This window comes from Atractosteus spatula, chromosome 2 (assembly GCF_055471065.1).
Source record: "Atractosteus spatula isolate fAtrSpa1 chromosome 2, fAtrSpa1.hap1, whole genome shotgun sequence".
NCBI lineage: Eukaryota > Metazoa > Chordata > Actinopteri > Semionotiformes > Lepisosteidae > Atractosteus > Atractosteus spatula.
Window position 1 is genome coordinate 21,197,818 of NC_142707.1, and position 27,545 is coordinate 21,225,362.

The 27,545-nt window shown below is 38.9% G+C and overlaps 2 protein-coding genes across 10 annotated transcripts in view; both read left to right on the forward strand.

Annotated features, from left to right (window-relative positions):
* Nucleotides 1-14,845, forward strand: part of cad (carbamoyl-phosphate synthetase 2, aspartate transcarbamylase, and dihydroorotase) — a 50,096-nt gene extending 35,251 nt beyond the window's left edge. The window contains exons 30-45 of one of the 4 annotated variants that reach the window (XM_088930004.1): nt 288-419; nt 778-979; nt 2,210-2,400; nt 2,949-3,089; nt 3,347-3,442; nt 3,837-3,984; nt 5,264-5,311; nt 7,201-7,245; nt 7,719-7,882; nt 8,170-8,244; nt 9,376-9,588; nt 10,785-10,910; nt 11,481-11,636; nt 12,388-12,489; nt 13,065-13,159; nt 14,159-14,845. In XM_088930004.1, the coding sequence (XP_088786130.1) occupies nt 288-419; nt 778-979; nt 2,210-2,400; nt 2,949-3,089; nt 3,347-3,442; nt 3,837-3,984; nt 5,264-5,311; nt 7,201-7,245; nt 7,719-7,882; nt 8,170-8,244; nt 9,376-9,588; nt 10,785-10,910; nt 11,481-11,636; nt 12,388-12,489; nt 13,065-13,159; nt 14,159-14,258 (2,034 nt within the window). In that variant the 3' untranslated portion in view covers nt 14,259-14,845. The remainder of the gene's footprint in view (nt 1-287; nt 420-777; nt 980-2,209; nt 2,401-2,948; nt 3,090-3,346; nt 3,443-3,836; nt 3,985-5,263; nt 5,312-7,200; nt 7,246-7,718; nt 7,883-8,169; nt 8,245-9,375; nt 9,589-10,784; nt 10,911-11,480; nt 11,637-12,387; nt 12,490-13,064; nt 13,160-14,158) is intronic. The other 3 variants (XM_088930013.1, XM_088930022.1, XM_088930031.1) reach the window with 3 other exon arrangements.
* Nucleotides 14,846-19,747: 4,902 nt separating this feature from the next.
* Nucleotides 19,748-27,545, forward strand: part of dnajc5ga (DnaJ heat shock protein family (Hsp40) member C5 gamma a) — a 32,317-nt gene continuing 24,519 nt past the window's right edge. For 4 of the 6 annotated variants that reach the window (XM_088909387.1, XM_088909390.1, XM_088909392.1 and 1 more), the window contains exon 1: nt 19,748-19,890. The gene's annotated coding sequence lies outside the window, so the exon portion shown is untranslated. The other 2 variants (XM_088909388.1, XM_088909389.1) reach the window with 2 other exon arrangements.

The following is a 27,545-nucleotide window of genomic DNA, read 5'->3' on the forward strand; positions in this document are numbered from 1 at the left end:
ACATAATATGGCAGCCATTTGCTGCTTGTTCCAACAGGTATAGTTCCCAAGTGTAGAAACTAAACAGCTGAATTTAGGCATGAAGTGATTTAGACTCTTAGTTGATTGGGAAGAGTTTCAGCCTTCACACTGTGGATCACTGGGAAGCTACTGTCCATTTCAGAAAGGTCTGAAGCCTGCTGTAACACAACAGTGTCAACCATTTGACATTTCGAATTTTGTGTGCGCTTTACCTTATTGTTAAGCACTGAAAGAGAAATCTAAAGAAGTCTCTCCTCTTTCTCTAGCATTTTGAGAAGTGGCCAAAGAACATGCCAATTGTTGCCCACGCAGAGAAGCAGACGGTTGCTGCCATTCTGATGGTGGCTCAACTTTACCAGCGACCAGTTCATATCTGCCATGTGGCAAAGAAGGAAGAGGTAGGATGAACTCGTTGTTTTACTGGTCCTTTTTGTCTTTTAGCATTAATAATAGACATCTGGAAGTTGCATCACATGTCATGGTATCGCTATGTTTTGAGAAGCTAATTGAGACTATAACTTTAAGTGCTTCCTCTTAGGATTATGTAAATTAAATGTAATAGACACCTATAAATGATAAATTAGACCTAAATATTTACACAGGCATTCAGTAACCAGTAGAAGTGGAAATACCTTAAATTGTGTTTAATTATTAACACATTCAATTTCCTGAAGTAACAGATGAAATGTTGTTAGTTTGGGTATAATCAAAGAAAAGCTGGAGCCTAGAGTGTGTCTGGATTTTGACCCTCAACAGATCAAGATCATCCGAGCTGCTAAATTGAAAGGGATCCAGGTGACCTGTGAAGTTGCCCCTCACCACCTGTTCCTGTGTGAGGAGAACGTATCGGCCATTGGGCTTGGTAGGGCCCAGGTCCGCCCCATGCTGGGCACAAGGGAAGACATGGAGGCCCTGTGGGAGAACCTGGACATCATCGACTGCTTTGCCACAGACCACGGTGAGTGCAAGGTTACTGTGCCAACGGGATTCTCTCCTTTATGTAAATGCTGCCTTTGTTAGCAGCATCAGTCTCGTGGTGTAAATACTCCCATTTCCGCCACAAGTATGACTGCAGTATGGTTTCTCACACAGCTCTTGTAGAGCTGGTTTGGAGCCTTCACTGTATAGGTGGCAAAATCTTTCAAATTGTACAAAAGAGTTAACGTTTTACCATTAAAAGGTTAGTTTAAGGAGTTATTATACTAAACGGAGTAAAACCCTTACACCAAAGCTATGCTAAGTTAAAACTAAGGGAGAGAGTCCCATGGCTCTTGCTGTTGTTGAATTTTCTATGACTTGTGCATTTTAGTGAAATTTGTAGTTGTGGCAGAGGCAAATGACTGATGTCAGCTGATAAATAATTACACTTATGTGTCATGAGATTGGAAAAAAATGCCACTAAGTTTTGAAGTTGTGATTATTTAAGACTCTCTTTAAAGGAGGGTGATTTCTATGTAAAGAAGCAAACAAAATGTGCTTTGGACTGACTGATGACAGAAGTTGTCTCGTTGTTAGTTTGAAGAAGACTGGCCTGTTAACGTTTAGAATTAGCTTGCAATATATTTTGAGGCAACAAATCACTTATGTATTTATGGGATGTACCAATTTTCCAATTTAGAATTTAATTACTTTAATGCCAGAGCCATATGATCGTATTTTGACATATCTAAAATTCCTACTCCTTTTTCCTGGCTTCTTTAGGTTACTGTACAATTCTTACTAGGCTATGGTACATGTTGTATATAACTTTTTATTACAAAAATGTTACCTGCATTTGTCTTCATTGAACATCAGCTAGTATCGGCAATCTGGTATCTCTTAAATTAAATCTACACATATATTTTTTTACTACAGCGGGTGCAGAATATGCTATAGTTTGTAATGTGAGTGTTAGCTGGTTGCAATTTAGATATTGACTGTAAAACGTGTAAACTGAGATCCAGTCACCTCTAGGATGGTGCATCATGAGTTGTTGGGGACTGCTTTGTAGTTAGTGGGACACTTACCTAATATTAAAGATGAGTTCGTTAACCACTGGCTCGTCTGACTCAAATCAGGATTAATATACTGTATTATTAGATATTAGGATAAGAATATTTATTGTTTAATGTGCTTTATTTTTGTATATTGCTATATGATGTATGGGAACTCTCTGCTTACACGTCTGTTTGTGTCTCTTGGTTTGTAGCCCCTCACTCTGTGGAGGAGAAAGACATGAAGAATCCACCCCCAGGATACCCTGGCCTGGAGACCATGTTACCGCTGCTGCTCACTGCCGTGAGTCAAGGCCGACTCACTGTTGATGACATCGTGAAGAGGCTGTATGAAAACCCCCGAAAGATCTTCTCCCTGCCTGTCCAAGAAAACACCTATATAGAGGTATTTCTCTCTTCACTGCTACTAGTGTACTAGTGTGGTCACTGGCCTCAATAATGGTGAGGAAGATGACAACTGTACTCCTTCTTATGAAAGCACCAGAGGCCAATGTCTTGGCACGTTCATCAGAACAATAATGGTGCATGCTGTCCTTCATACAGGCATCTGCAAATCCTCAGTAACAATGTTCTAGGCAAATGTTTCGTCAAATAACACTTTTCCATAAAGAAAATTGAGTTTTTGCATTGTCCAATCTTTTTTTTAGGTCTGGGTTTCATTTACTGTGTATGAATATAAATACATTTTACTTTTTCCTTCATAGCCATTTACACAGGAAGGTGTGACGAATAGGATTGATCAATATTACCAATATACTGTTTGTACAAACTGGCAGTATATGGAGTTAAGTCTTTTCTCTATATACTAAACCAAGTTTAATGTTGTGATACTGGAATTAACATTTAAAAGTGAAAAAATGTAGTTTGATGGACTTTGTTTTAGACCTTTAGTTCAAGAAGAATGACTGAAAATGCATTCCTCTTTGAATTCAGGTGGACTTGGAGCAGGAGTGGACGATTGCAAGCCACATGCAGTTCACCAAGTCCAAATGGACTCCCTTTGCAGGCATGAATGTGAAGGGCAAAGTGAGAAGAGTGGTGCTCAGAGGGGAGGTGGCCTACATCGATGGCCAGGTGAGGAAATGGAGAACAGTCGTAAGCTTGAACGAATTGGATTGTGCAGCAGGATGACGTTTATAAACCTTTAACCTAGAAAACCCAGGAAAACCGTGACCTAGAATTGGTACTCACAATGCAGGATCAAAGATGTTTGAAAGGCACTCATTCTGAAAAGCGGCTGAACCTTTCGTTTCTAGCTTCCAAAGCCTGTCATGGAAGCATATCATTCAAAACTATACCAATTAGAAAATTGACATACCTTTATTTCCCAGGTGCTGGTACCTCCAGGTTATGGGGAAGATGTCAGGACATGGGCACCAAGAATGCCTACTCCTCTTCCTGCTGAGTTGGCAAAGGACAGCACCAAGGTACTAAGTACTTACTAAACTCGGTCAATGTCAGTTACTGCTGTTACAGAAGTACATCGTCTCTGGTAGATCTTTATCTTACTGTTTTCCAGTTGTATGACTTTATTAAATTAGGCTCATTTAAAGCTTTTAATGTTTTGCACCCCGGTTAATCAGGTGCTGTACAGAAATGTAGGAAACGCAGAATGTACAGAATGTTGAATGACACAGGGTACAGTTTGAATTCTGTTTTCAGTGGATATTTCCCTCTCTTTATGGCTGTAGTTGTCTGTGTACTTCTGAGACAGTTGAACACGTGTGGTTGGCGAGGGCTCTGCAGTGCAGAAGGCCATCCTGTCGTCCTGGGTTTGGGGGTGTGAGGGCTGTGGTAGTAATGGCAGTGTGTTGGTGACAGACTCCGGAGCGGACCCGGCAGGGAGAAAGGGGAGAGACCATCCGCACCCGTGTCCCCAGCCCTCGGAGAGTCACCCCCGGCGCCGGTGACAGCCGCTTCATGTTGCCTCCCAGGATCCACAGAGCATCTGACCCCGGGCTGCCTCCAGGTAATGAAGAAAGACTCCGGAGCACGTTACGCTTGTATTAAACTGTGGTGCAACCGCATAGGGCAGAGACTGTAAAACGAGGAAACGCTACTGGTTTGGAAAGCATCTGCTAAGGTACCACACCCAGTGCCCTGTTTAACACTTGGCTTGTTTCTGTTTTGGTTGTTCTCTGTAGCCTAGGCACATGCTTCCCTCTGTATGAATATGAAGTTCACGTTAGCAGCTATTGACAGCTGTTCTGCCTATATGAGGACAATCGGCTTAGCATAGCTAAGTAAGACCAGTAAAATTGACATAGATATGCATCTAACAAGCAGCATGTAGGGTTGGGGTTCTGTCATTTGTTGCCTTGTTAATCTTAGCTCTGACAATTTTGTAGTGCTAGGAAGCAGCACCATATAAAGAGACTTCCAGTTTAGCTTTTGCATATGTAAGATAGCATCCATTGATGGCTGTTTCAGCATTATCTGGGTTCATAAACTCATTATAGCTAACTTCTATCGTGTTGTAGCCTCCAGCTCAGACGTAGAAAAAACTAAGTGCCGTCGGCCGTAAAATGCCATCCTAGAGTGCAAAATACTGCATTTGTGTCAGGAATATATATATATTCAGTGTTAATCTCTATCAGCCATCAGTGAAACTACTCACAAAAGCAATGAGATGATGGTTCTTGGCCCTTTTGCTCTTTCATCCAAAAGCCTAGTATGTCCTAAAACATTCCACTGATGAATAGAACTCTTTCAATGAAAGGTACAAGCCAAAACTCTTGAGAGCAGACAGCGCACTGATACATTCTCTGTGACTGTAACTGCCGAGGGCACCCCTGGCACATTTCAGATCACACACATGCAGCAGAATGTGGGGCCCACGTGTCCCTCCCAAACCTACCGTCGCAGATTTCTCTCTAAATGGTTACAGTCCATTTTCATTTAATTCTGTCTGTAATATTGTCAAGAATTTGACTGTTCCCTGTCTAGATCTTATTAAAATAATAAGTAGGAAGATTATAAGTATAGTCTTCAAACAGAATGTTTTAAAGGCAGTTCAATTTCTTCATTGGAAATTCACATTGAAAGTATGCTCAAACTACATTTCATATTAATATTTTTACACTTAAGTAACTGACATATTAAATCTGGGGTGAGCAGTACACTTGTTTATGAAGTCCAGAAGCATAATATTTGGGGTTTAATGGTTAGAAATAGAAATATTAATCTTTCAAAATGCCTTAAATAGACTTTAGATCCATGACTTTAAGGATGTCCAATGTTGTCTGCAGGTTCCAGGAAAACTGCCTCAAAGACCTTTCTGATCCACACAGGCTTTGGTAATGTTTAGTTGATGTGCCTGCGGTTGACCCAGCCTGTGTGATTTTTAAAGCAGTCTGTTTTCAGAAATTATTTCCAGCAACAAATCAAAACTAATCAAATATAACTAGAAATAGGGAATGCACCTTGATCATCGGAGGCCTTGCTGTTTTTGAGAATGGAGATGCTTTTAATTAAGGAATTAATGGCGAAGTGTTTGCACTCCTACACTAGTTAAATTGGAATGTGCAAAAACCTCACCTATGTACAAGTAGGAAAAATTTTAAAACATTTAGTGATCACTGAATTTTGACATGTAATACAGCTTTTCCAATTAAAATCTACACATAACAAAGTAGAGTATTTATTTTATGAAATCTTTCTTTCAGAAAGAGATAAAATTGATTAACACTGACCAACTCTAAAGTAACAGCATTTCTTTCAAAAAATGATATTAATAAATAGAACCATGCACAGTAACGTATGTGTGTATTAAAATTGCTCTGTATAGTTATAACAGTAACTGATTTATTACAAGCACTTTATCTTCAGAGTATCTTAATTAACATTTCAGAGATGCTGTGTGTTATATCAAGAGATAGCAATGATAATTTTGCTGGGGATGTCATAAACTCCTCAAAGACACTTTGTTACAGCTACATGGAAGTCCCAATGCCAGCCAGCATTTACAAACATTTTTAAGTTGATTGCAAATTCTTACAAAATGTATCCTTCTCACTTAGCAGAGGTAATGAATTTAAACGGTGTGATAATCAGCTTGACACTAGCCTGGTGTTTTGTGAATGCACTCCCTTTGAGATCTTTTCTTATATAATTTAATCTGTTTAGGTAAATGTTCTTCTAATGCTCACCTAGCTTGGTATCTACATCACTGTTTCCCAACGCTTTCCAGTCAGAGGTACAAGTGTTCAAATAATAGGATTTGTGCAGTACACCCCCTCCTCTGTGTAGTAAAACGTCCAAGCGGTCTTAGTTTACATAAATTGATCGTAACTGTACAGTAACTCCATGTTTGTTAGATTTTTTTTCTCAATTTCAATATGATTTGGAAAAACATTAACATGTTCAATTTTGAAAACCATTACAGTGCAGACAATGATTGGTTTCAACATTTTTTTTCTCTCCTATGTGGCTATTCCAAAATTCTATGCTTAGTTGGGAAACACTGGTATATGATACATCAGGTTTTTATTGTAATGATGCATGATAATACACTTTGCATCAGTGTGATTCAACCTCACCAGTCTTGATTTCTGTCAATTTCTGTTCTTCACCAAAGGCAGATTCATCTTGTTACCAAAATAAAGATCAGTGAAAATGCAGAACTTATTTCCATTTTACCCATATTATCCAGTTTTAATAATCATAGAGACAGGTCTACAGCACAGTCCAGTCCAGTATCTTATGACCAACTGGCGTTTATTACAGCTGTGCCAAATATACTTAATATAAACCCTTCCTGAGTTGTTTTCAGTTGTATCACAGATTTTAATTTTAATCTTTTTTTGAAAAAAAAGCTGAAAGTCTGTTGAACAAATCATTGTCATATTTCTTTTAAGGGGAAAGTTTCACATCTAGCCCTTTGGGGTTGTTTGTATTGAAAGTAATAAAAAAATGCCCAGTAGTGACAGCGATTCAAATTCCTATAGTGCAGAGACCTTATGGTACTTATAATTTATATAATTTTCAAAGGTCGTGATTGGCCAGTGTCCACTTTTTGTTAGTGCTATAGTACAGTTAACTTTGGTACATCTGATATTTAGTCCCCCAGATGAATTGTGCACATGCTATTGGCTCAGATCAAAGTTGCTGAACAACAGAGTTTTGGTTGCATTTGTTAATGTCACTAACTGGTGTATTTTAAATTTCTGTACTAATTTTTAAACAGCTGAGGAGGCAAAGGAGAAACCAATAAGAGCATCTTTTGATCAAGGTTTGCAGTTTGTTTGTAGCTCCGTTTTAGCTGAGATACTAACTTCTGGCCTTATAAATGATGTCTGTTTGCTCCTTAAATTCTAATACCTGTTGTTTTTGTCGCTAGATGGTTATATAGCTTGCTTCTTCTAAGTTTGTGCGATGGTAATTGGAGGAGTTCTACTGATGCAGATTGGAAAAGAAATGCAATTATTTTGTTTAATATACGCTTTTCTAACAACCTAACCATTTGCAATGTTTTTTAAAATATTTTAGTTTGACTCCATCGCATACTTGTTTAAGATGGAATCTGGATGAGTTGCACCTTCAGTATTGCAAAAAGCAGTAGCTTGGGGTGGGGTTGGGTGGAGGGGGTTTTCTAAGATCCAGAAAAACTATAACACTATTTCCAGTTTTAGGTTTTCTTTAAAAATTATGTTCATAAAAGAAAAACTATTTTGTTTTCTCTAAATCTTTCCCTGCTTGCAACAGACTGTCTTTCCCTGGATGGCGCCTCTCATCATCCTGTGTTGGGTCGTATCCTGTCCCCTCAGACCATAGGACACCAAAGTGTCAGTCACCTGCAGACTTCTCCTCTCCTGCATCCCTTCATTGGGCAGCACGTCCTCTCCGTCCAGCAGTTCACCAAGGAGCAGGTAACCTTTGTTACCTTGACCAGCCACTGGATTTTCACATCAGAATATTTAGCTCCTTTTCCAGCCTGATAGGGAATCTTTCCAGAAGTATGCCCACTCGCAATCTAGGATTTGTATAGTGAATAGGAAGCCATTTTTTAAGGGGATGTTTATATTTAGCAGGGGATTTTGAAATTCTTTCCTTATAGGTGTGTGATGTTTGAGTATCTTAGCTCTTCTACTGACAATCTTTTGTTCAGGTTACAAATGTAACCTGTTCAGTGCAATAACCTGTGTTTTCCTGTCAGATGTCCCACTTGTTCAATGTGGCCCATACCCTTCGCTTGATGGTGCAGAAAGAGAGAAGTCTGGATATTTTGAAGGTAAGGACCTAGGATTTTATCAAGCGGCTAATTGTATTTTTAGTGAAAGTTCAGAAACATTGATCTTGAATCTCTTTCTTAAACCTGTCAACATTTTTGTGGACTGTTCTTTATTTTTATTAGCAGGCTCCCTATGTCCTCAGTAAACAAATTAATTTTCTAAACTTTTCAAACTGCATTTACCCTGTTTAATTCCTAAGTAAAAATGACCACAACCAAAGCCTTCCGATAGCAGTTTGAAGCCCTGTCCAATCTGCCATCCTTTACTTAACTTTGGTAAATAACACATCTCCAATTTATTTCTTTGAATTTTTGCTTTCTTGCTATGGATAAATATTAAAATATCTACACAAATGTCTACTAGAAGATGTTTTTAATATTCAGTGATTGATGGATATTTTAAAAAAAGTATTTTGGCTTATATGGAAACATGCAGTTCTAAAATGGTCACAATATGGATTGAGCCAATTATTGATTTTATTCCTGAAAGACATTTATATAGATGTTATACACCTGAAAACCTATCACCCTAATGATTCAACTCTTAAATTCAGCTAATGTACATTAATTATTTTATACTGAGAACTGGACCAAAAAAAAACACGTCCTTGTTTGCAACATGGTAATAGCCAAGTTGAATCGGATTGCCGGTTGGAAGAGCTCTCCAGACGACTTTGACATCAATTACTTTGCATTCTCCATGGAGAGAAGAGAATTTTTTGTCCTGGAAAATAAAATGGGAATTTATTTGCCTTCTGTAAAAAAAAATTGTATTTTTTTTATAAAATTGTGATTCAAAATAAGCTTCAAACTTTCTTCATTCGAATGCTAGTGTGCTGGTTTTATGGCGTACTCTATAGGGCGCTAGTGTTGCTGATTTAAAAAAAAAGCAATTAAGTGACATTGCGATTAAAATTATATCTGATGTGCTAATTTTATATATTTATTTTATATATATTTGTAGAAGCTAATTCCCTTCTCCTGATGTGAAACTGGGTTTTGAAATTGTAAATGGTAATGCTGTACACTGTAAATTAAGCTATAATAAGGGTAAAAAATTGTCAGTTCTGCCACTGAAGGCTCCACCAGTCTTGGAGTACTGTGTGTAATCAGGCTTGTTTTGCCTTGCAGGGTAAGGTGATGGCCTCCATGTTCTATGAAGTGAGCACCCGCACCAGCAGCTCGTTTGCGGCGGCCATGCACCGACTAGGAGGCTCTGTGGTTCATTTCTCAGAGTCCACTTCATCCAGTAAAAAAGGGGAGTCCCTTAGCGACTCTGTGCAGACAATGAGCTGCTATGCTGATGTGCTGGTGCTACGTCATCCCCAGCCTGGAGCTGTTGAGGTGAGGTGTAGAGAGACGATATGATAAAACTATAAGGTCTCTAGCAAGAAGGAAATGTACACCAGATTCAGCTAGAACATGCATAAGAACAGGTACAAGTTAGAGGATCTAGCCTTTTTTTGGTTTTGTTTTGTTAGTAAATTGATCCAAGAATCTCACCCACTTCTGGAACGAAACCAGGGTGTTTCCTTCCAGACCACAGCCGAAAGAGCTTGTCTCGGTTTTAAATGCAGTTCCTCTTACTGTTCTGTTTATCAGCTGCACCAACTCTCATAGTTGATGAGTTCATTAATTAAGTCTTTTTCATAAGTTGTTTTTCCATTTCGTACGTATATTTACTTTTTGCGATCTCTGTGTAACACCTTACAGTCTAATATCTGACAGGTGAATTGTGGTAGATTTACCAGAATCTAGATTTATGACATACACTGTAGTTAGAGCAGTTGTCCAAATACATATCCTTGTGGTCCTCCACTAATTAAATCGCCCCAGTCTGAGCATTACTGCTTACCTTTGCTGTTTTAACAAGATAGCAATTTAAAAATATGCATTTCCTTGAAAAGCGTAGAGCCTGCAATTTGAGAATTGCTCATTCAAGATTAACTGTCATAATACTTCTGAAAGTCTAAATTATAGTATGTTATATGCTCTGTTGGTATCCATTAATGTTGCTGCTTGTTTAAAGAATACTAACAAGTGAAACCTCCTTTTCTAAATCCACGTTGACTACAATCTTATTACCCATAAAGCTAATTCTCTAAATTAGTTTTCATAACCTTGTCATATAATTGAAGGGAGACTTATTGGTCTGTAAAAACTTAGTTCACATGTGTTATGCTTCTCATAAAGCACTCCATTACCAATTTTCTAGTCAGTAATGGGGCATACTAGGGGTATGATCCATTCATGCTTTGTGATAATGTGTGATTATTTGCAATCTATTTGTGTTTAACAGCAGTTGAGGTGTAGAGCTTTAAAGGAGATTATATCTGACAACACTTAGTAAACAAAATTGTATTTATTTTTATCATAAGTTTTAAGATGATTAAAGAAAAAACTTTTGTGAAGTATAATATATGTTATACTCATTAGGTGTTAGGTTGTAAGTCAGATGAGGTGATGCATTCTCATAAAAGCCAGTCATAAAGTGACAGATAGTTGATCTGCGGAACACTAATGCTGTTTGATCCCTGCAGACTGCAGCTAAGCATTGTCGGAAGCCTGTTATCAATGCTGGGGATGGTGTGGGCGAGCATCCAACACAAGCCCTGCTGGATATATTCACTATCCGAGAGGAGTTGGGAACTGTGAACGGCATGACGGTAGGTCACGGTCCACCTCAACTCGGCCTTCCTGTCTGGAGAATTAATAGTATGTTTATTTCATCTGAAGAAGCCTGGAATTCATTTTTCTGGTTGTTTAGCCTTTTACCAGTGGCTCCTTGTTTTGTTTTTTTGCTTGTGACTGTTTTTCTACGAAATGGGTCTGCTTGCACAGTGTACTCATGGCAAGATTTGTTGTCAATGTTGTTGGACATCCACGTTGTTAAGTTTGGATTTGATGCAGTAAATGTACACATCCACATAGAAAACTATGCTTTTAATATTGCAGGTCGCTGGAAAGGTAATTTTCCCAAGTTTATCTACAAATTAATATCCAGTAGGCACATTGCAAGCAGACCCCTAGTTATTTATATAGAAGAATGAATGTGAAAAATAATGGGGAACTGGAAGATCGGTCAGTTGTGAAGGATCAGAAGTTGTACAGAAGTATATGTCCTGGCAAAGGGTTAGAACATTGTCCAATCTCTAGAGCTCTGTCTCATAGTATATTGCCTTGTAAAGGACTGAGGACCTTTGCAGACAGGATTTGACTGTTCATTCACTATTCAGATCACGATGGTTGGGGACTTGAAACACGGTCGAACTGTCCACTCCCTGGCCAGGCTGCTGACTCAGTACAGAATTACTCTGCGCTATGTTGCTCCCAAGAACCTGCACATGCCTCCTGACATCATCAACTATGTGGCTTCCAAAGGCATCAAGCAGGTGAATATTCTTTTGTTTCAACTCTGACCTGAGTTTAATTTCATGTATTATTAGCCTATATTCTTTACAGATGTTCCTACAGCCTCAGGTTTTTGAAAGGCCTCTTTAGCACTATACACTGCCATTCCTATGTTAAGACTGGCTGTTGACTGGCTTAAGCTTTAACTGGCTTAAAAAAGACAGCCAGCAGCTGGATTCACAGATCTTAATTGTGGGTATTAATGTCCTATGTTTCATACAGTAGAAGTTATGTCTCTATAGCAGGGATTGTAGTGTCTGTATGTATATAATGATTAATGATTTTGGGATGTTTCAATTTAGGGGCTGTAAATTACACTTCTTAAATGCAGAGCAGTTATCAACATTATTAAGTTACAGATTTGTTAATAAAGCATTTAAATTTCTGAGAATCTGATATTTGATAAACATGCACTTGATTTATAGAAAGATGTGGCAATGTAGTCCGACTTAATATCCACTTGCGATTAAGCCAGTGGATATTAAGTCGGACTACATTGCCACATCGTCCGTCTGAAATCTTTACATCCCTTAGATGTTTTTATTTCACTTCAGAGGTATTGGCTAAGCTTGTTTTTCAAAAATACCTCCTTTCAAAAATACTGTCTGTGTGAACATTATTCTTCTGTTTGATAGCCAAGATGTAAGTGAAATGACCATTTAATGACAATTGTGCTGAGGTTCCACATGCTTTTTCTTAACATTTATCTTCTTTTCCGTCCCTCTCCCACAGGAGGAATATGATAGCATTGAGGAGGCACTCCCTGACACAGATGTGCTGTACATGACCAGGATTCAGAAGGAGAGGTTTGCTTCAGAAGAAGAATACAATGCTGTAAGAATTTCATTGCCTTCTTACCTTTTTAAAAAGGGTCCCATACTCATTTCTTAATAGGGTCAAGTGTTTAATGTTTTTATGTTTCAATCTGAGTAGTCAATTAAATCATTAATCTAATTACTGGTTTGATATGGAAAAAGATTAAACACTTAATAGATTTACTATATATAAGATTCTTCTGCAGCGGGTCTTTTATAGTTGGTTGCTTGAAACATTCACTTCAGTAAAGATACAATTTTCATTCCACAAAGTGGTTTGTCTTTGGATTTTCTTTTTGCACACTTTTGTGCAGATGGACACTTCAGATGAAAAACATTTCCATTAAAATGTATCATTTCACTGTGAAAATGAACTAAGTGGGAACACGTCATTCAGGGAATTACTGTATACGGAGGAACAATAACGCGGTGTGCTCCTTGCAGTTTCAAGCTTGTGTCACTTTCTTGTTTTTGTAAACGGACTACACAGTTTATTGTTGTAAAGAGGAAGGAAGCAATTAGATTTTTTTTTTGTTTCTTGAACTGACATAGATCTAGGCCCCAAAAGTGACCACAGTGTATTGTTTTCTGCAGTGCTTTGGGCAGTTTATCTTGACTCCGCACATCATGACTGGAGCTAAAAGGAAGATGGTGGTAATGCATCCTTTGCCCAGGGTGAATGAGATCAGGTAGGACACTGGTTTGGGGGGGCTTCACAAAACGTCCACTTTACTTTTCATCCCTTTCATGGCCACAACATTATTTGGAGCAGATCAGAAAAAAAACAAAACAAGTTTTATTGCTGTAGCTGTTTTGATGACAGATACTTGGGTTGATTAGACATATGGTCAGGTTATGCTTTTGTGGAAGATGAGAAAAATAAACCTACCACACCAACCTACCACAGCGATTGGTAGAGCAGAGCAAGAGCAACTAACTAATGATGAGGGGTGACTGTCAGTGTCAATGTGACACGCTGCCCAGCAGCACCATAGCAAAATCTGCAGGTGAGTGTCCTGATAATGCCGTTCAGGCTCCCTGGTCCTGGAGGGTCTGTTTCTTTTCAGGCCATGTGGGCAGAATTTACTCATTATTGGCTGAATTGAACCTTATTAAGAGCCTCTCCCAGATGCTGGTGCTTTAAAGAAACCTGGAACACCTGCAGACATACTGGCCCTCAGACCCCAGATCATGGCTGTTTCAGGTGGAGTGAATGATTCATCATCAAACTGATGTTCCTCATCAAGGCAACAGGAAACTTTGTTTAATATTTGTTGACTTGCCACCATTATTCCAGTCTTTGAGGAGAGCCCTGGAAGGGGCATCTTCTACTTTTGTTTACTTGATATTTGTAAATCGAACAGCATAAAGGTCAAGTATAGTATCTTGCTTGATTACGGATAATAATTTAAGTGCCTTAAATTCACATTCATCCCGATTTGTAATTTTTTTAACATGTTAGTTTGACCTTTAATGTAATGCTTATTTTAACGGTTTGACTTTCACTGTAATTGTGTGCGTGTTACCATTTGATCTAGTCCATCACTCTGATTCAAAAGTATTATTTTGAATCGGATTGATGCAGACTTTTTGTGACCATAATGCCATTCTTTATGCATTGGTCTTTTATTTAATGGTTGTGTCATTAGCCTTTGATTAAGGTTGTTATTTCTGTCTCTGATGTGTAGTGTTGAAGTGGACACAGACCCTCGTGCTGCCTACTTCAGGCAGGCTGAGAATGGCATGTACATCAGGATGGCTCTGCTGGCTACCGTTCTGGGCAGATAATGGCAGTGACCTGGAAACTGCCTCAGAGTATCCACCCCACTCTTGGAGCAAGGCTATGGACCAACTCAGCTTACTTGCTGCCTCTAAAGGGACCAAAACTTCTGCTATTACAGACTGCAGTTTTTTATGTAATGGAAGTGGCTCATTTCTTGGATTTAACACAGAAGGAAAAACAAATTGAAAACTGAAAAGACCTCACTGACTGGTATTTACCCTTATGTTCAGAGTTAAAGAATTGCACCATTAAAGTTGGTTAGGCTGGCAGAGGGATTTAAAATAGAAACTTAACAAATTACACGCTGCAGTTCTACCTTCCTATCTGCAGTTTGTACACTTAAAATAAAACTCATTCCATATACTGGAACATAAATGTAAAATGGCTCTTGGGTGAAAGGGAGTCAATACCACTGGCAGAAATAAAGTACACCAATGCCTTTAGAAACTGTACACACTTTCGGGATGTAAGATTCCTTTTAAAATGGGTAAAATGAGTTCCAAAGATTTGTCAACCAAACAGGTTTTAAGTCTGTTGAATTTGGTGTATTTGCCCTTTTTAATTTTGCAAATAAAATTTCAGTTTTTATGTACTGTATCTTTATAATTTTTTTCCCCCACTAGTGATTTCAGGACAAGCCCATAGCATTGCTAGTCTGAATGTTGAAAAGCTATCAATGTTGGAAAATTTCAAATAGGATGGCAGGATAGATGAGGAGCACAGCAAAAGGTAAATAGTTACCCCTCTCTCCCTCTACAGATTGTTTTAGCTTGTAATTTCACAACAAACACCTTAACAAATGTAGCAGAGTTAAGAATAACTCACCCAGATACATATCCCATTCCTACTGTATAAAACAAGAATGCTGTTTAGTATATATACTGTAGTGGAATTTCAATAGAAAAATGGTAATGAGGTCACCGTCTTTAGCACACACACGCTGAATTCAAGAAGTTGTTTTTTTTTTATTCCTGAGTTCCTTAAACCTCAAACCAATGTTAACTAAACAATTCCTTTCTGTATAAGAAAGCTACTGGAGTTACACTGTGTGTACTTCAGCACTTGCTGCTACTGTATGGATTTTTACAATGGCCAACACAAAGCTGTAACAGTACTGTATACTGTGGGAGGGAATGCAGTTTGCTGGCTGTTATAGGTTTGTTCATCACTGAGATAACAACTAGATGGCAGTAAATTACCCTTTTAAGCAACTAGTATCAAGATGTCCCAGCCCAATACACTTTACAGTTTCCTTTTGTGTAGTGGGCACAGTTTGCCTTTGAAGACTGGATTATAATGAGAGAGGTTAAATAAAATATCTCCATATACCATTTAATATCTGGATATATTTTAATGATTTTTTATATAGGAGGTTTACAGGAAGTGTAATTGAGTATAGCTTGAAATTGGATCCAGAAGCTGTGTTTCTATGTACAGTTTTATCTACATGGCCATTCATTGCATTTTATTTTCATCACAAAGAATCACGGAAGAGCTGACTTGGTGTATCCACCACTGAAGTGACCACATATATCTTGGGTCCTATTCTACATTGAACTTACTAGTGTAACCATGCTACTCTTGCTGCAGAGCCTTGCTATATTTAAAGACCGAATAATAAGGACATTCATTTAATGCGTCCTCTGAAAAACAGTACCTCTTAAAAGCAAAGTGTCCTTTGCTGGCACACTTAGGTTGGGAATTCTGGTCCAGATTGAAAAATACCACCAGTAATACTTTACAAATCGCAGCAACCTGGTGATGCTTAGAAAAGTGATTTCCAAACTGTGCTTTGGAATCTCTAGACATCATGTATAAAAAAAAAATGTGGATAATTTGTGTAGCTCTAACCGGCACTTAATCAATTATCAACTAATCTCACATTTCACATTGAAATCCTAGTCATGAATGTTAGACTATAATTTTAACTAGAAAAAAATTCAGTTCAAATGATTTTTTTCTTGCAATATCAGTTCTGAATTTTAAAACTGCTAACATTATTTAGTCTGCCACAGTTTGGTTGGACAGCCTAAAACGAAAGGCAAAATGAAATGCCCATAGCCTGTTATAGGACAGAAAAAAAAGTTGATACATTATAATCCCTACCTAAAATCTTAAAGCTGTAATTACCTTTGCTTGTAAATATTCTAATTTACAAAATAAAAGGAATGGAATAACATTCTATCCAAAAGAACTGACAAAGAAGAAGAACCTAAAACTGTAGAATAACACTGAGCAGTACTGAAAAAACTATCCAAATGTTTGAAACAAAAGTGTAATTATCTTGTGTAACTGAATATTGTTTACCAGGAATGACAAGGTTATAAAAGGGAGAAAATCATGGCTAATCAAGAAAGCAGACATCACACCTGGGGTAATGAAGTTTTATAGTGTGTTTTGCAATGTACAAAAAATAATCAATTGAAATACACCACAATATAGTTGTAATCAACAAAATAAAAATGTTGTTAAAAGGACAAGGCTTGTGGAACCAATCAAACAATAAAGAGAAGTGGTAATCAGCAACTCAGGACAGGAGAACTGCTGACTGCATACTATTTTCACTCAGAGCCCGAGTACAGATCTACTACCATTTCCGTTTTGAACAGCTTTTTGGATGGAGCAATATGCAATGGCTTTATATAATTTTTCCATATGTATTCTGTCTATGAAACGAGTGCATTGGATTATTTTAACAGTAGATCTGAATGATGCCAATGTATCACATCCCTCCTGTATAATCAAAATAAATTAAGCATATAATTTAGGATCCTCTAGTACTAACAATACTGTTTTGACCAATATAGATGGATTTGCAAAGGATCAAACCATCATCCTTTAAGATGGAACATTTCAGTCTTGCTAAGATGGTATTATTAACTAAGAAAGAGCAAGTGATCTGAGAAACACGCAAGCCTTTATTGACACGTATAACTGATCTCACTCTTCCACAGCAATTGTCATAAGATTCTTGATTTAATCTAGGCAATTTCTAAATTTCTAATTATCACCTTTTGTGATTCTCAATTTGACTTTGAGTGGGGTTCAAGTTCTTCCTATTAAAATATTTTTTTGCAGCAGTTAAAAGGTGATAAAATACACAGCATTCCTTTAGCTGCCAACAGGGTAAAAGGAACTATAAAAACAATTCAGCAATGTTATCTACAACATCCATGTTTTCTTCCCCAGTGCTGAAAACATTAAACCAGTGATACAGAACAAAATGAAGTGTAGAAAAAGGTCAATGGTACTGAATGTCACGAAGGGAGAAAGAAATAGAAGAAACTGTGGATCAATCTGGAGAAAGAAGTCCTAATGATAGCTCCAATGCAATGAAGAGAACGACTAATAAGGATGTGATGTTGGATGATACTTTTAATAAATATCAGAAACCTAAGAGAAACAGGAACAGCAGAGTGTAATGCGTTTTCAATGTTCACCTGCCTCCATCACAACATATTCACACATGAGCAATGCAACACACAGGACTGCAGTTAACACTTGAATGGAACTCACATTTCAGTGATACCACCTTATTTCAACTCTAGGCAGCTCCAGAGCCATGATGAATGTTGATGGGTAGCCGTGGAACATATCTGAATTTGAAAGGAGGTATCAGGCAGGTGCCCATAACGACTGCATCCAATTATTAGACTTGGCTCAGTTCAGCATTGACTGAAGGTGCCATTTTGACCTTTGTAATCTGAAGCTAAAGAGTCAACTTTTAGCCACAGGAACTGGCACAATCAATAACTTTTTATCCTTTTTTTCAAAATGACAGCACTCAAAAAAATCAGTTAATTGTATACATCACTGATGTGTTTGATTTGAGGTTTTGATAGATTAAACTTTTGCACACAAGAAATAAATCAATTTTGACACTAAAACATTAAAAACAAGAGCTCAGACACATGGTATTTTTTCTTGTTGCAGCTTGCCATCAGATCACCAATACAATTTTCAGGAAAGAAGAGGGGTATGTGTTCCTGTGTTCTGACACTGTGCTGCAAAGCAATTCTTAGCGCACACAATTTTTAAATGCAATTCCAGTCGTCCCAGGTAAAGCTATGCAACTCTAAACAGTATGACTATCCGCATACTTCAGACAGCTAAATACCACAGATACCTATATACTGTGCATTCCTACCAAATCCTGCACAAACAGGTTCTAAAAGAACATGACCAAGCCTCTGAAACTAAATTCTGCCGTTTACATCTACAAACCATGATCAGTGCTGATGGTATACCTGTACAGTTAATGTGCATGCCACTTTTCAGCTGCTGACAGCGTGTAACAATGTTGCAGATGAAGGAAGTAAGGGACCTGCACACTCCAGCCTCATTTGTGCGGCTTGGTTGTTTATACATTTCGTTTTATTAAAACTCATTCTTGGTTACCTTGGTTTACTTAATTAAAATTAACGGCATTTAGAATTGGGATAAATTTGGTTTTCTTGGGTTTTATGTTAGTGTTTTGTTAGTGAAGAAGGCTCCACGGCCGAAACGTTGTGTTTTCTTTCTTTTTTCAGCATGGAATAAACCTATTACTTGTTCCTTTGCAGTTTAAAACGTAGACGTGCAGTGTAGGCTAAATAATTATGTGGTTTATTGCTTAATCCGAATATAAAATAAAGTCTAAATAATTGTTTCGATTAAAAAAAGTCACAAATGTTTAGTTAAGATATACATTTTAATTGCGTTCCAATTTGCAATTTTTCCCTTCAATAGTTACAACTGTTCATCAGCCGATTCGTTAATTTGAGCCTCGCATCCAAACGACTCAAGGACGACAGCTAGCCATTTAACATACTGTAACGCATACGACCACCATTGCAGGTTGTTCGAGCCGGCTTCCCAGCGCGGTGACGTCACCGCCCTTCCCTGTAAATAGCAGGGACCGCAGCCGTCGGGCTGACGGGGAGATTTCCCTTTGGCTCAAGAGGCTGGGTCCTTGCTGAATGACGCCGGAGGTCCGCGTTCGAGTCCCCGACGGTGGGGGGCCAACCTGAGGCGGCAGAGGCGAGGGTGTATATCCACGTGAACCCCGGAGCGTTACAATATTACTTATATTTACAATTATGCAAAATACTACACGCTTAGCATATATAAATACACAAAAACCCAGAGAATACATTTTTCTTTAATATTAAAATTATATATTAAGAACAATCCATAAAATAAACTAATTACGTTGGTGGTATTCCAGTCATAAAGAACTAAACGTACTCAAAACATATTTCCTGTGCATAATCTAGAGGAATTAACCCCGAATCCTGCTTTTCTATTGGTAATAACCCTGGCGGGAACCTCTGGAAAATGAACTCTTGCTGTAATCTAGAACAGATGGACCAATCAATATTTTTTAAAAAAGCATAACGCTAGCAGCTCTTCTCCAAGCATTGCTGTCTTGCACGCATGCGTTCCGGTACCTGACACCGGAAGTGCCCTGCCACAGCCGTTCTGCTTCCTGAAGCATTCGATCTTCTGAGCTCAGGGCAGTAGCACTTCCCGCTTGTGCGGTACTTACCAGGGAGTGGAAGCTAAGAAACCGAGCAGGAGTGTGGGAATTCCGGATTTCGAAGCGGGTGCCTCTATGATCCTGCAACAGTTTTACAGCCCCCATTTTATTTGCACTAGGTAAGCCGGCGTGGCCATTGCAGCTTTGAAAGGTGACGAGTGGTCAGTGATCAAAGAAAAAAGGTGTTTTTCTTTTGCTTTTACACCAATCGGTAAGGGTCACTTTAAAAGTTGAGAGAGGCAACAGCGAATTTAGATTTTGGAGTCTGAAACGACCTGCCCTTAATTGTATGGAGCCTAAAACAGAGCGATTACAAACCATGTGGAAGTCAGGTTAACGGATTAGGTCCGAGGGAGTGAGGGAGTTTGGCCGTCGGTACTGTGTTGTTTCGGGGAAAAGGTATCTAATCAATAACTGGTGCGAATGTTTTATGAGATATGGTGTCGGTCCGGAAACCCGTACTTAGACTTATCTAACCTTTAAGTACTTTCGTTATCCGAAAACGGTGCTCTAATAAAGTACCAACAATTAATCTTGTTTTTGTATTGGACATCTTACGTTCAGTGAGAATTTTCTTTATCCCACCCAAGCACATGAAAAGACAGTTGGTCATTTAGAAATTCAAACACAATGCAAAGACTTTATGAATAAATATAACTTTGCCTCCGGCAGTGAATGCGTATACAGAATTCAGAGTTGGGAGACGACAAAGACACGACAGACTAAACAGGACAGTATTTCTTTGTAAAGGGAGTTTACTAAAAGTTTTGGTAACTGCTTTCAAAGTTGCTAGAAACAACGTAAGTACTTTTCCAGTTGTTCTTTTTCGTGGCTTAGAAAAACTATTCACACCAGTGCTGTAGACTGCAAGTGTTTTTGTGGAACTAAGGTGGAATTCTTTATTTTTTCCCCAGGTGTGTCCGATGAAGTTTTCTAGTGTGCATTTCAGAGTCACACGTTTTTTGTACAAAGTAATATATTTTTGTAACTGTATATGTACATGGTTATTTTGAAATAGATCAGGATATAATTTAGAGAGTCACTTCTGTCAGTTAATAAGTGCTGTTCTATTAATACTGTTTCCACAGGCTGCTGTCCAAAGTCTCAAGTTAAACTGCTTGAGTTTTTTCTATTGCAGGGTGTGTTCTAGTTTTATCAGTCTTGATTATATTGCTTTGCTTTAGTAAGGCTTAGGTATTTAGTAGTTGGAGTGTGTCAAAGGTTTATTGGAAAGGCCTTAATAATTGGTTTTATTGTGTTATTTTGGAGACTGTTGTATCAAAGCTTGGAGCAACTGGTTTTAGTGCTTGGCACAGACAGATTGTGTGTGGCAATATTGCAGGATGTTTTGCAACTGTTTTTAAAACGTAAGTCTAACTCTGGTTTTCTTTGGTAATCTTATGAATGTGCCCAAATAGCTTTTTATTTTATATGCACCTGAATTTAAGATTTCTTTCAATTGATGGTTATTTATAAAGTTTTTGTTTACACCTATACATTTTTTTTTCTTTCTAGCAACAATCTGAGCCTTAGTATCATGTAGTTCATCAGAGTAGCTAGATTTAGACAGTTTTAATTGACTTCAGACTTTTCTCTGTGTTTGGCAACATCTTTTACTATCCTTATCACTTAGAACAGACATTCCTAATCCTGGCCCTGCAGGACCCCACACCTGCTGGGTTTTGTTCCAGCCAAGCTCTCAGTGACACAATTCAACCCTGTGTCAACTCAGTGACACAATTCAACCCTGTGTCAACTCAGTGACACAATTCAACTTTAACAGGATTTATTTGATCTGTTTCACCGTTCTCAGCTCTCAAACTTGCGTATGAGGTCGTCTGTTAACTATTGCCCTTTGTATGCAAAAGCGGAACTTTTGGGTAGAAACAAAAATTGCAAGTAGTCCAATCAAGTTTGCTTGGCTGGAATGGAAACCAGCAGGTGTGTGGGCCTCTATGACCATGATTGCAAACTCCAGACTTGAAGCATTTCTGCGTTTGTGCTGAGTTTCCCTGACCTGCTGTGTAGTGGGGCTGCTGGTCACCCAAGAGGGTGCTGGGTGAAGTAGGGCCTATATATAGAGAGTCTTTTGGGGATCCCTGGAGATGACAGCTGTTATATAAATGCGTGGAATGAATAGAAAAGAAACTGTACCCACCATAAAATCCATGGACGGAAAAGCACATTTTACATTGTATACTTAAAAACCATTGGTTAGCTTGGCACACATTGCTTAAAAGATGGTAAAATGGATTGCCACTGTGGGTGGCACGGTGGTGCATTGATTAGTATTGATGCCTCACAGTGCTGGGGCCCTGTCTTCAGTTCTGAACCTAGTGCGAGAGTGTGTCTGTGTGTGTTCCCTGTGATGGACTGGCGTCCCATCCACAGTGTATCCTGCGTCCTCGTACCTGGTGCTTGCTGGGTTAGGTTCCAGCTTCCCCGTGACTCTGTATTGGATAAAGCTATTAGAAGATGGATGGATGGATTGTAACTATGTCAAGCTAAATTAAAGGTAAAGTTACAAAATTAATAAAAGACAAGGCTGGAGGTGAATTGCTGACCTGTGGGTATCCACACAAAAAGCATCTCCTCTTTCTTTTCCCCTGCTAACTGAAGTGAAAACAAGGCAACAAAGGTGTTGTTTTGAATTTCAGGTGGTGGTTTTCCATTGACAGGTATTTACAAATAAGCTGGGGATGCTGGTGACGTGAGCAGATGATCCCTGTTACAGAGACGGTGATGTATTAGGGCAGCTTTCCCTGAGCCAGCAGAAGTGCTCCCTGCCTTGTTTGCACTGTCAACTAAAACTTTCTTTTAGCTCTGCCTCTTCATTGGTAAATGTCAGCAGTCTTCTTTTGCAAATAAGGTGCTGTTTGTGCTGGCCTAGTGTTAAACTGCCTGGTGTAATTTTAGCATCTTGCATAGTAGTGATGCACCTATAGGCAGCCGTTATACACCGGCAGCCCCACTACACAACAGATGAGGCAGAGAAAGGAGACATTTCTTCACCTATTAAATCAAGGGGGAGCTTTGCAAAGGCTAGATTGTATGAGCCCAGAGTTGAAATTAGCTGGGGCACCAGGGTTAACACCCCTCCTGTTTTGAAAAGTGCTCTGGGATCTGTATTGGCCAAGTAGTCAGGACAAAACAGACTCTTTTCACATCACTATAAACAAGTACAATTTGGTGTGCATATGCCCAGTTCTTACTAAGAGACATTCTAAGCGGCAAAGTCCATTTTTGCAGAGGGTAGATGGTAAATCATTAATGTAATAACTGTAATTAAAAGTAAGCATGTTTTTCTTGTGGTTGTAATGAGCAGCTTTTTCGTGCTTAACACGGATGTCAGAGTGTGCCATGACTACAGTGGTGCTTCAGTACTGCTAATGTATCTTCCACAGTACTCCGTTGTTGTAACCAAGGTTGTAACTAAGGTGCTTTTCCTACCAACTGATGAAGGCTTTTCGACTTCAACAGATTTATTTTCTATCCCTTCTCTTTCTTCTGCTGTATTCAAAGTTTTATCTTGAAAGACACTGTAGTTATTTTCTGTCTGTAGCGAAATACTGATGTGTTTCTGTAATATTCCTTAATGTAGACCCTGGTGCTTAGTTGCATTCTGTACAACACTCTCTGGGAAAATAAGGACATGTTAATTTTTTGGATTGCAACAGTAAGAAATATACAGAGGAAATAAAACATAACAAATGAGTTTAGCAAGATATTTTAATAAAACAAGAACTAACCACAGATGTATGTATTTGGCTGAAGGAATGGACTGCACATTATACTGGGGCACGTGTAGCACATTAATGTCCCAACCTATTGTCAAATCAAAGGTTAGTAAATACCTAAAGGGGTTATTTTTTAGCATGAGGTTATTTTTTTTCTTGTTTCAGTATGCTGCATGCAATGCTGGCATCCTATGCACCAACAATAGAAGGCTCTTTGTTTCTCTGTGGGAAAGCATATTCCACTTAGTGACAAGTATACATGGTGTGAGTCATCAGCATCCAGTTCTCCCTAGAATATAGCAGATATAGATACAGTAGTGTGCTCTGCTGTGTTCGTGTCTGTTCCGTAGGGTGACCAGTTCATCATATGCGTGTTGTGCCTTGCCAGGAACATCTGACAGATATATGCAGAGTATGGCACATGTATAGTCTTTGTAGGTGAGGATATTGTCTAAATACTGTTAAGGAGTCAAATGGTTATCAGTAAATGCTGGGATCTCTATTCATGCTGTTGTATTGTACTCCTCACATCACACCTCTGCCTGTGAACAGATCCACTTGTGCAACACAACATTGTCCTTCTAAATTGAAGAACCTGGGGATGATATTTGATCTAGGCTTGATGTTTAACCCACATGTGAAAAATATTGTAAAAAACGTAATTCTTCCGTCTCAGAAATATTACCAGACTATGTTCTATGTCGTCGCTAAGTGTAGCTGAAAAGCCGGTCAGCACTTTCGTCTTCTCTTGAATTGAATACTGTGACATGCTACTCACTGGGGTGTCTAAATACACACTGAACAAACTTCATTATCTCCAGAATCCTGACCAGGTCTAGTGCAAGTGATCACATTACTCCTATCCTGGAGTCCTCACACTGGCTTCCTGTCAGGTTTTCTGTCAACTTCAAAATGCTCACCTATAAGGCTCTGCATGGCTTGGCATCTCAGTACCTGTCTGAGTTACTATTGTCCTACTCCCACCTTACAACCTTTGTTCATGTGTACTTCTGGTTTGCTGTCTGTTCCCCAAGCCTGTCTACATACTATGGGTGACATGGCTTTCTCCTGCTGTGCCCCAGAACTCTGGAATTCTCTATGGAGAATCTTCTGGAAATCTCCAAGGATATCAGAGTCACGTTCCCTGAGCTCTTACAAATCAAGACTCAGAACTTTCTACTTGAGAAGGGCTTTTATTTAACTGGTTCTCTATCTCCTCTGTATCTTTTCTACTATATTCCATACCCTTGTTGTAATTGTGTGATTCTGCTGTTTCCTCTCTTGTGTGCTTTATTTCTCACTGTAAAGTGCTTTGAAAAGCCACTTTTAAAGGTGCTATGTAAAGTCAAGATTATTATTTAATCAACATGGATGGCAACCCTCCTTGTGTCTGTGACATTCCCTCCTTAGCATCATAGCAGATCAGCTTGAACTGTGACCCATCTGCCTTTTGGCCAATTTCATTTAAATATCTTCATGGCCTGGCATGCCATATTGTGCTACTCCAGTGGTTCTCAAACTGTGGTATGCGTACCGGCAGTGGTAATTGGAGTGCCGCCAGGTGGTACGCCAAAAGACCCTGGAACTGTGTCGTGTGCGCTGAAAAATCGGGACGGGTTTTCATATTTTGTATTTTGTATTTTAAATGTGTCGAATACGCAGCCTACGTACTGCGATACAGTGCGCGCTAATACCTCAGTGGACACAAGAGATACTCTGTAATTCTATACCACTCTATAGGAATGCGTGCTACAGACGCAAGTGACCAATTGTATTTTAAAAAAGCTACTGTATCTCCAGCAAATAGGGAGGAAGGAGAATGTGCGTGATTTTGGAACAATGCCAAGTTGTAAACACAGGAATGCATAGAAATACGTGCTACGAACGCTCGTAACCTTGTGAGCACAGGAAAGCGTGATAGATAACAGAAAAATATTTAAGAACTGTTCTAAGTTAATTTGAGAAAAATACACCGAGTGTCTCTGTGTTTTGCTCCCATGCGCATGAAATAAAAACTTTAAATAAATACGGAAATAAAAACGGAAACGCGGAAAAATGCAAGCTTGCGGATTGCTAAAGCAGGTAAGCCACACTATTTTTGAAGAACCGTATTTACCGTTGGCAAAAGAGCTGACACGTATTATGTGTGGAGAAAAAGCTGCTAAACATCTCGACCTGCTGCCCCCCTCCCCCTGAAAGACACAGTCACTCATAGAATTATTGAAATGAAGGATTATATCAAAAGTACACTGATAGAGCGTGTTAAGATGAGCAGATGTTTTTCACTGCAATTAGATGAGTCTGTAGTCGATTTGGCCAATTTGCTCGTTTACGTTAGATACAACGTCCCATGAGGACTTTCTGTACGTCCCATGAGGACTTTCTGTTCTGTAAGCCGCTACCAACAGGAACTACAGGAGAGCACATATTTCAGCTTCTGAATGAATTTATCGAAGAGAATGGCCTCGACTGGATAAAATGCGTCTGAGTTTGTACAGACAGTGCTAGAGCAATGACAAGCCGACATAACGGTGTAGTTGCACGAATTAGAGAGGTTGCTCCAGAAATTAATGGACGCATCGCAACATCCACCGCGAGACCTTTGCCGTCAAGAAAATGCCTGACGATTTAAAATCTGTTAGACTCTGTTGTGAATTGTATCAAGGCTCGAAAAATTAATTCACATCTGCTTTGCTCGACTAAACAGGCTCACCCCTCTCACTGAAATGGTGCTTTTTTATTAGTTGTTGTTACTGTTTTTTTTCTGTAAAACACTTTGAGAAGCCACCTTTAAAGGCGCTATATGAAATCAAGTTTATTATTATAATATTTATTATATGTATGTGCGAGTGTGTGTGCACGCGCGCTCATGTTGGTCATTGAGAATTTCTGGGGTTCTTATGAGATGATGACTTGTACGTGGTACTTGGATGCTTTGGTTGGATTAGGGGTGGTACTTGGTCCAAAAAGTTTGAGAACCACTGTGCTACTCTATATATTCGGCCCCCTTCACAACATATATGTTGAGCTCTTTCTGGATTCACTGTCTTACTGTATGACAGCCAGTCCTACTAATGTCCAGTGTCTCTGTGGCATTTTGGGATGCAGAACGATGGCGATCTTGGAGCTGTATCGAGCTAGATGTACAGATCTTGTGCGGGTGGAACACATTGCTGCCACAGCTGTTGGTTCAGGGTTTGAACCCATCTAAATGTTGACAGCAAAGGAACGAATAAAGATTAAAAGAGCTGTAGAACCTTCATCATCTTTATGGCGGTCATGGCGTTTTTAGACTTTTCATAACCACGATCACGAGTGCAGTAACACATGAACGTTGCCACAGTTCCGTTTGTGTTAGGAGCTCTGCAAAGCATTCTAGCTTAGTGTGTTAAAATACACAAGTGACCTAGATCAGGTTTGGTTAATTGTTACTGTTAATTCTGAATCTAGAGATATTCATTATTGCATTTTTTTCTACCTCTAAGTATTTACACTGATATCCAGTACTCTGGCTGCATATGAATTTAAAAGTGAAGTTTATGGCTTTTAGATGTTTAAATGTTTCTGGTGTGCTTTTGATTGATTAATTAGTCATTCATGACTGACTAACACACTCAAGTGACTTTGTTGTCTGAGCACTAAGCCTTTTCATTAGGCACAGGTTAAGGGGTGATTTTACCTGAAAGTGTAAAGAAAGGTTTTTTTTTAATAGACCACCCTAATGGATATCAACAACATGTGGTACAGACATGTGGAACGATGCAGCAGTTGTTGAGGTTACCTGATGTTCACGCGTGTTTTTAGTCGCTATACAAGTTCCCTTGTAATAATCGATGGCAACCTCAATCACCTGCACAGAGCTACATTGATCAAATCTTGGGGCTTCACTTGCTGTCATTCCTGCGGGCTCATCCTGATATTGACAGCTTCCCAGCAGGAAATGCAAATCCACTTGCTGCTTGTAGAGTGTCAGCTTTCCTTGTGAGACGGGAATGCCACAGTTATAGATGCCCTGCTTGCCAGGCAAATTGAGAGTT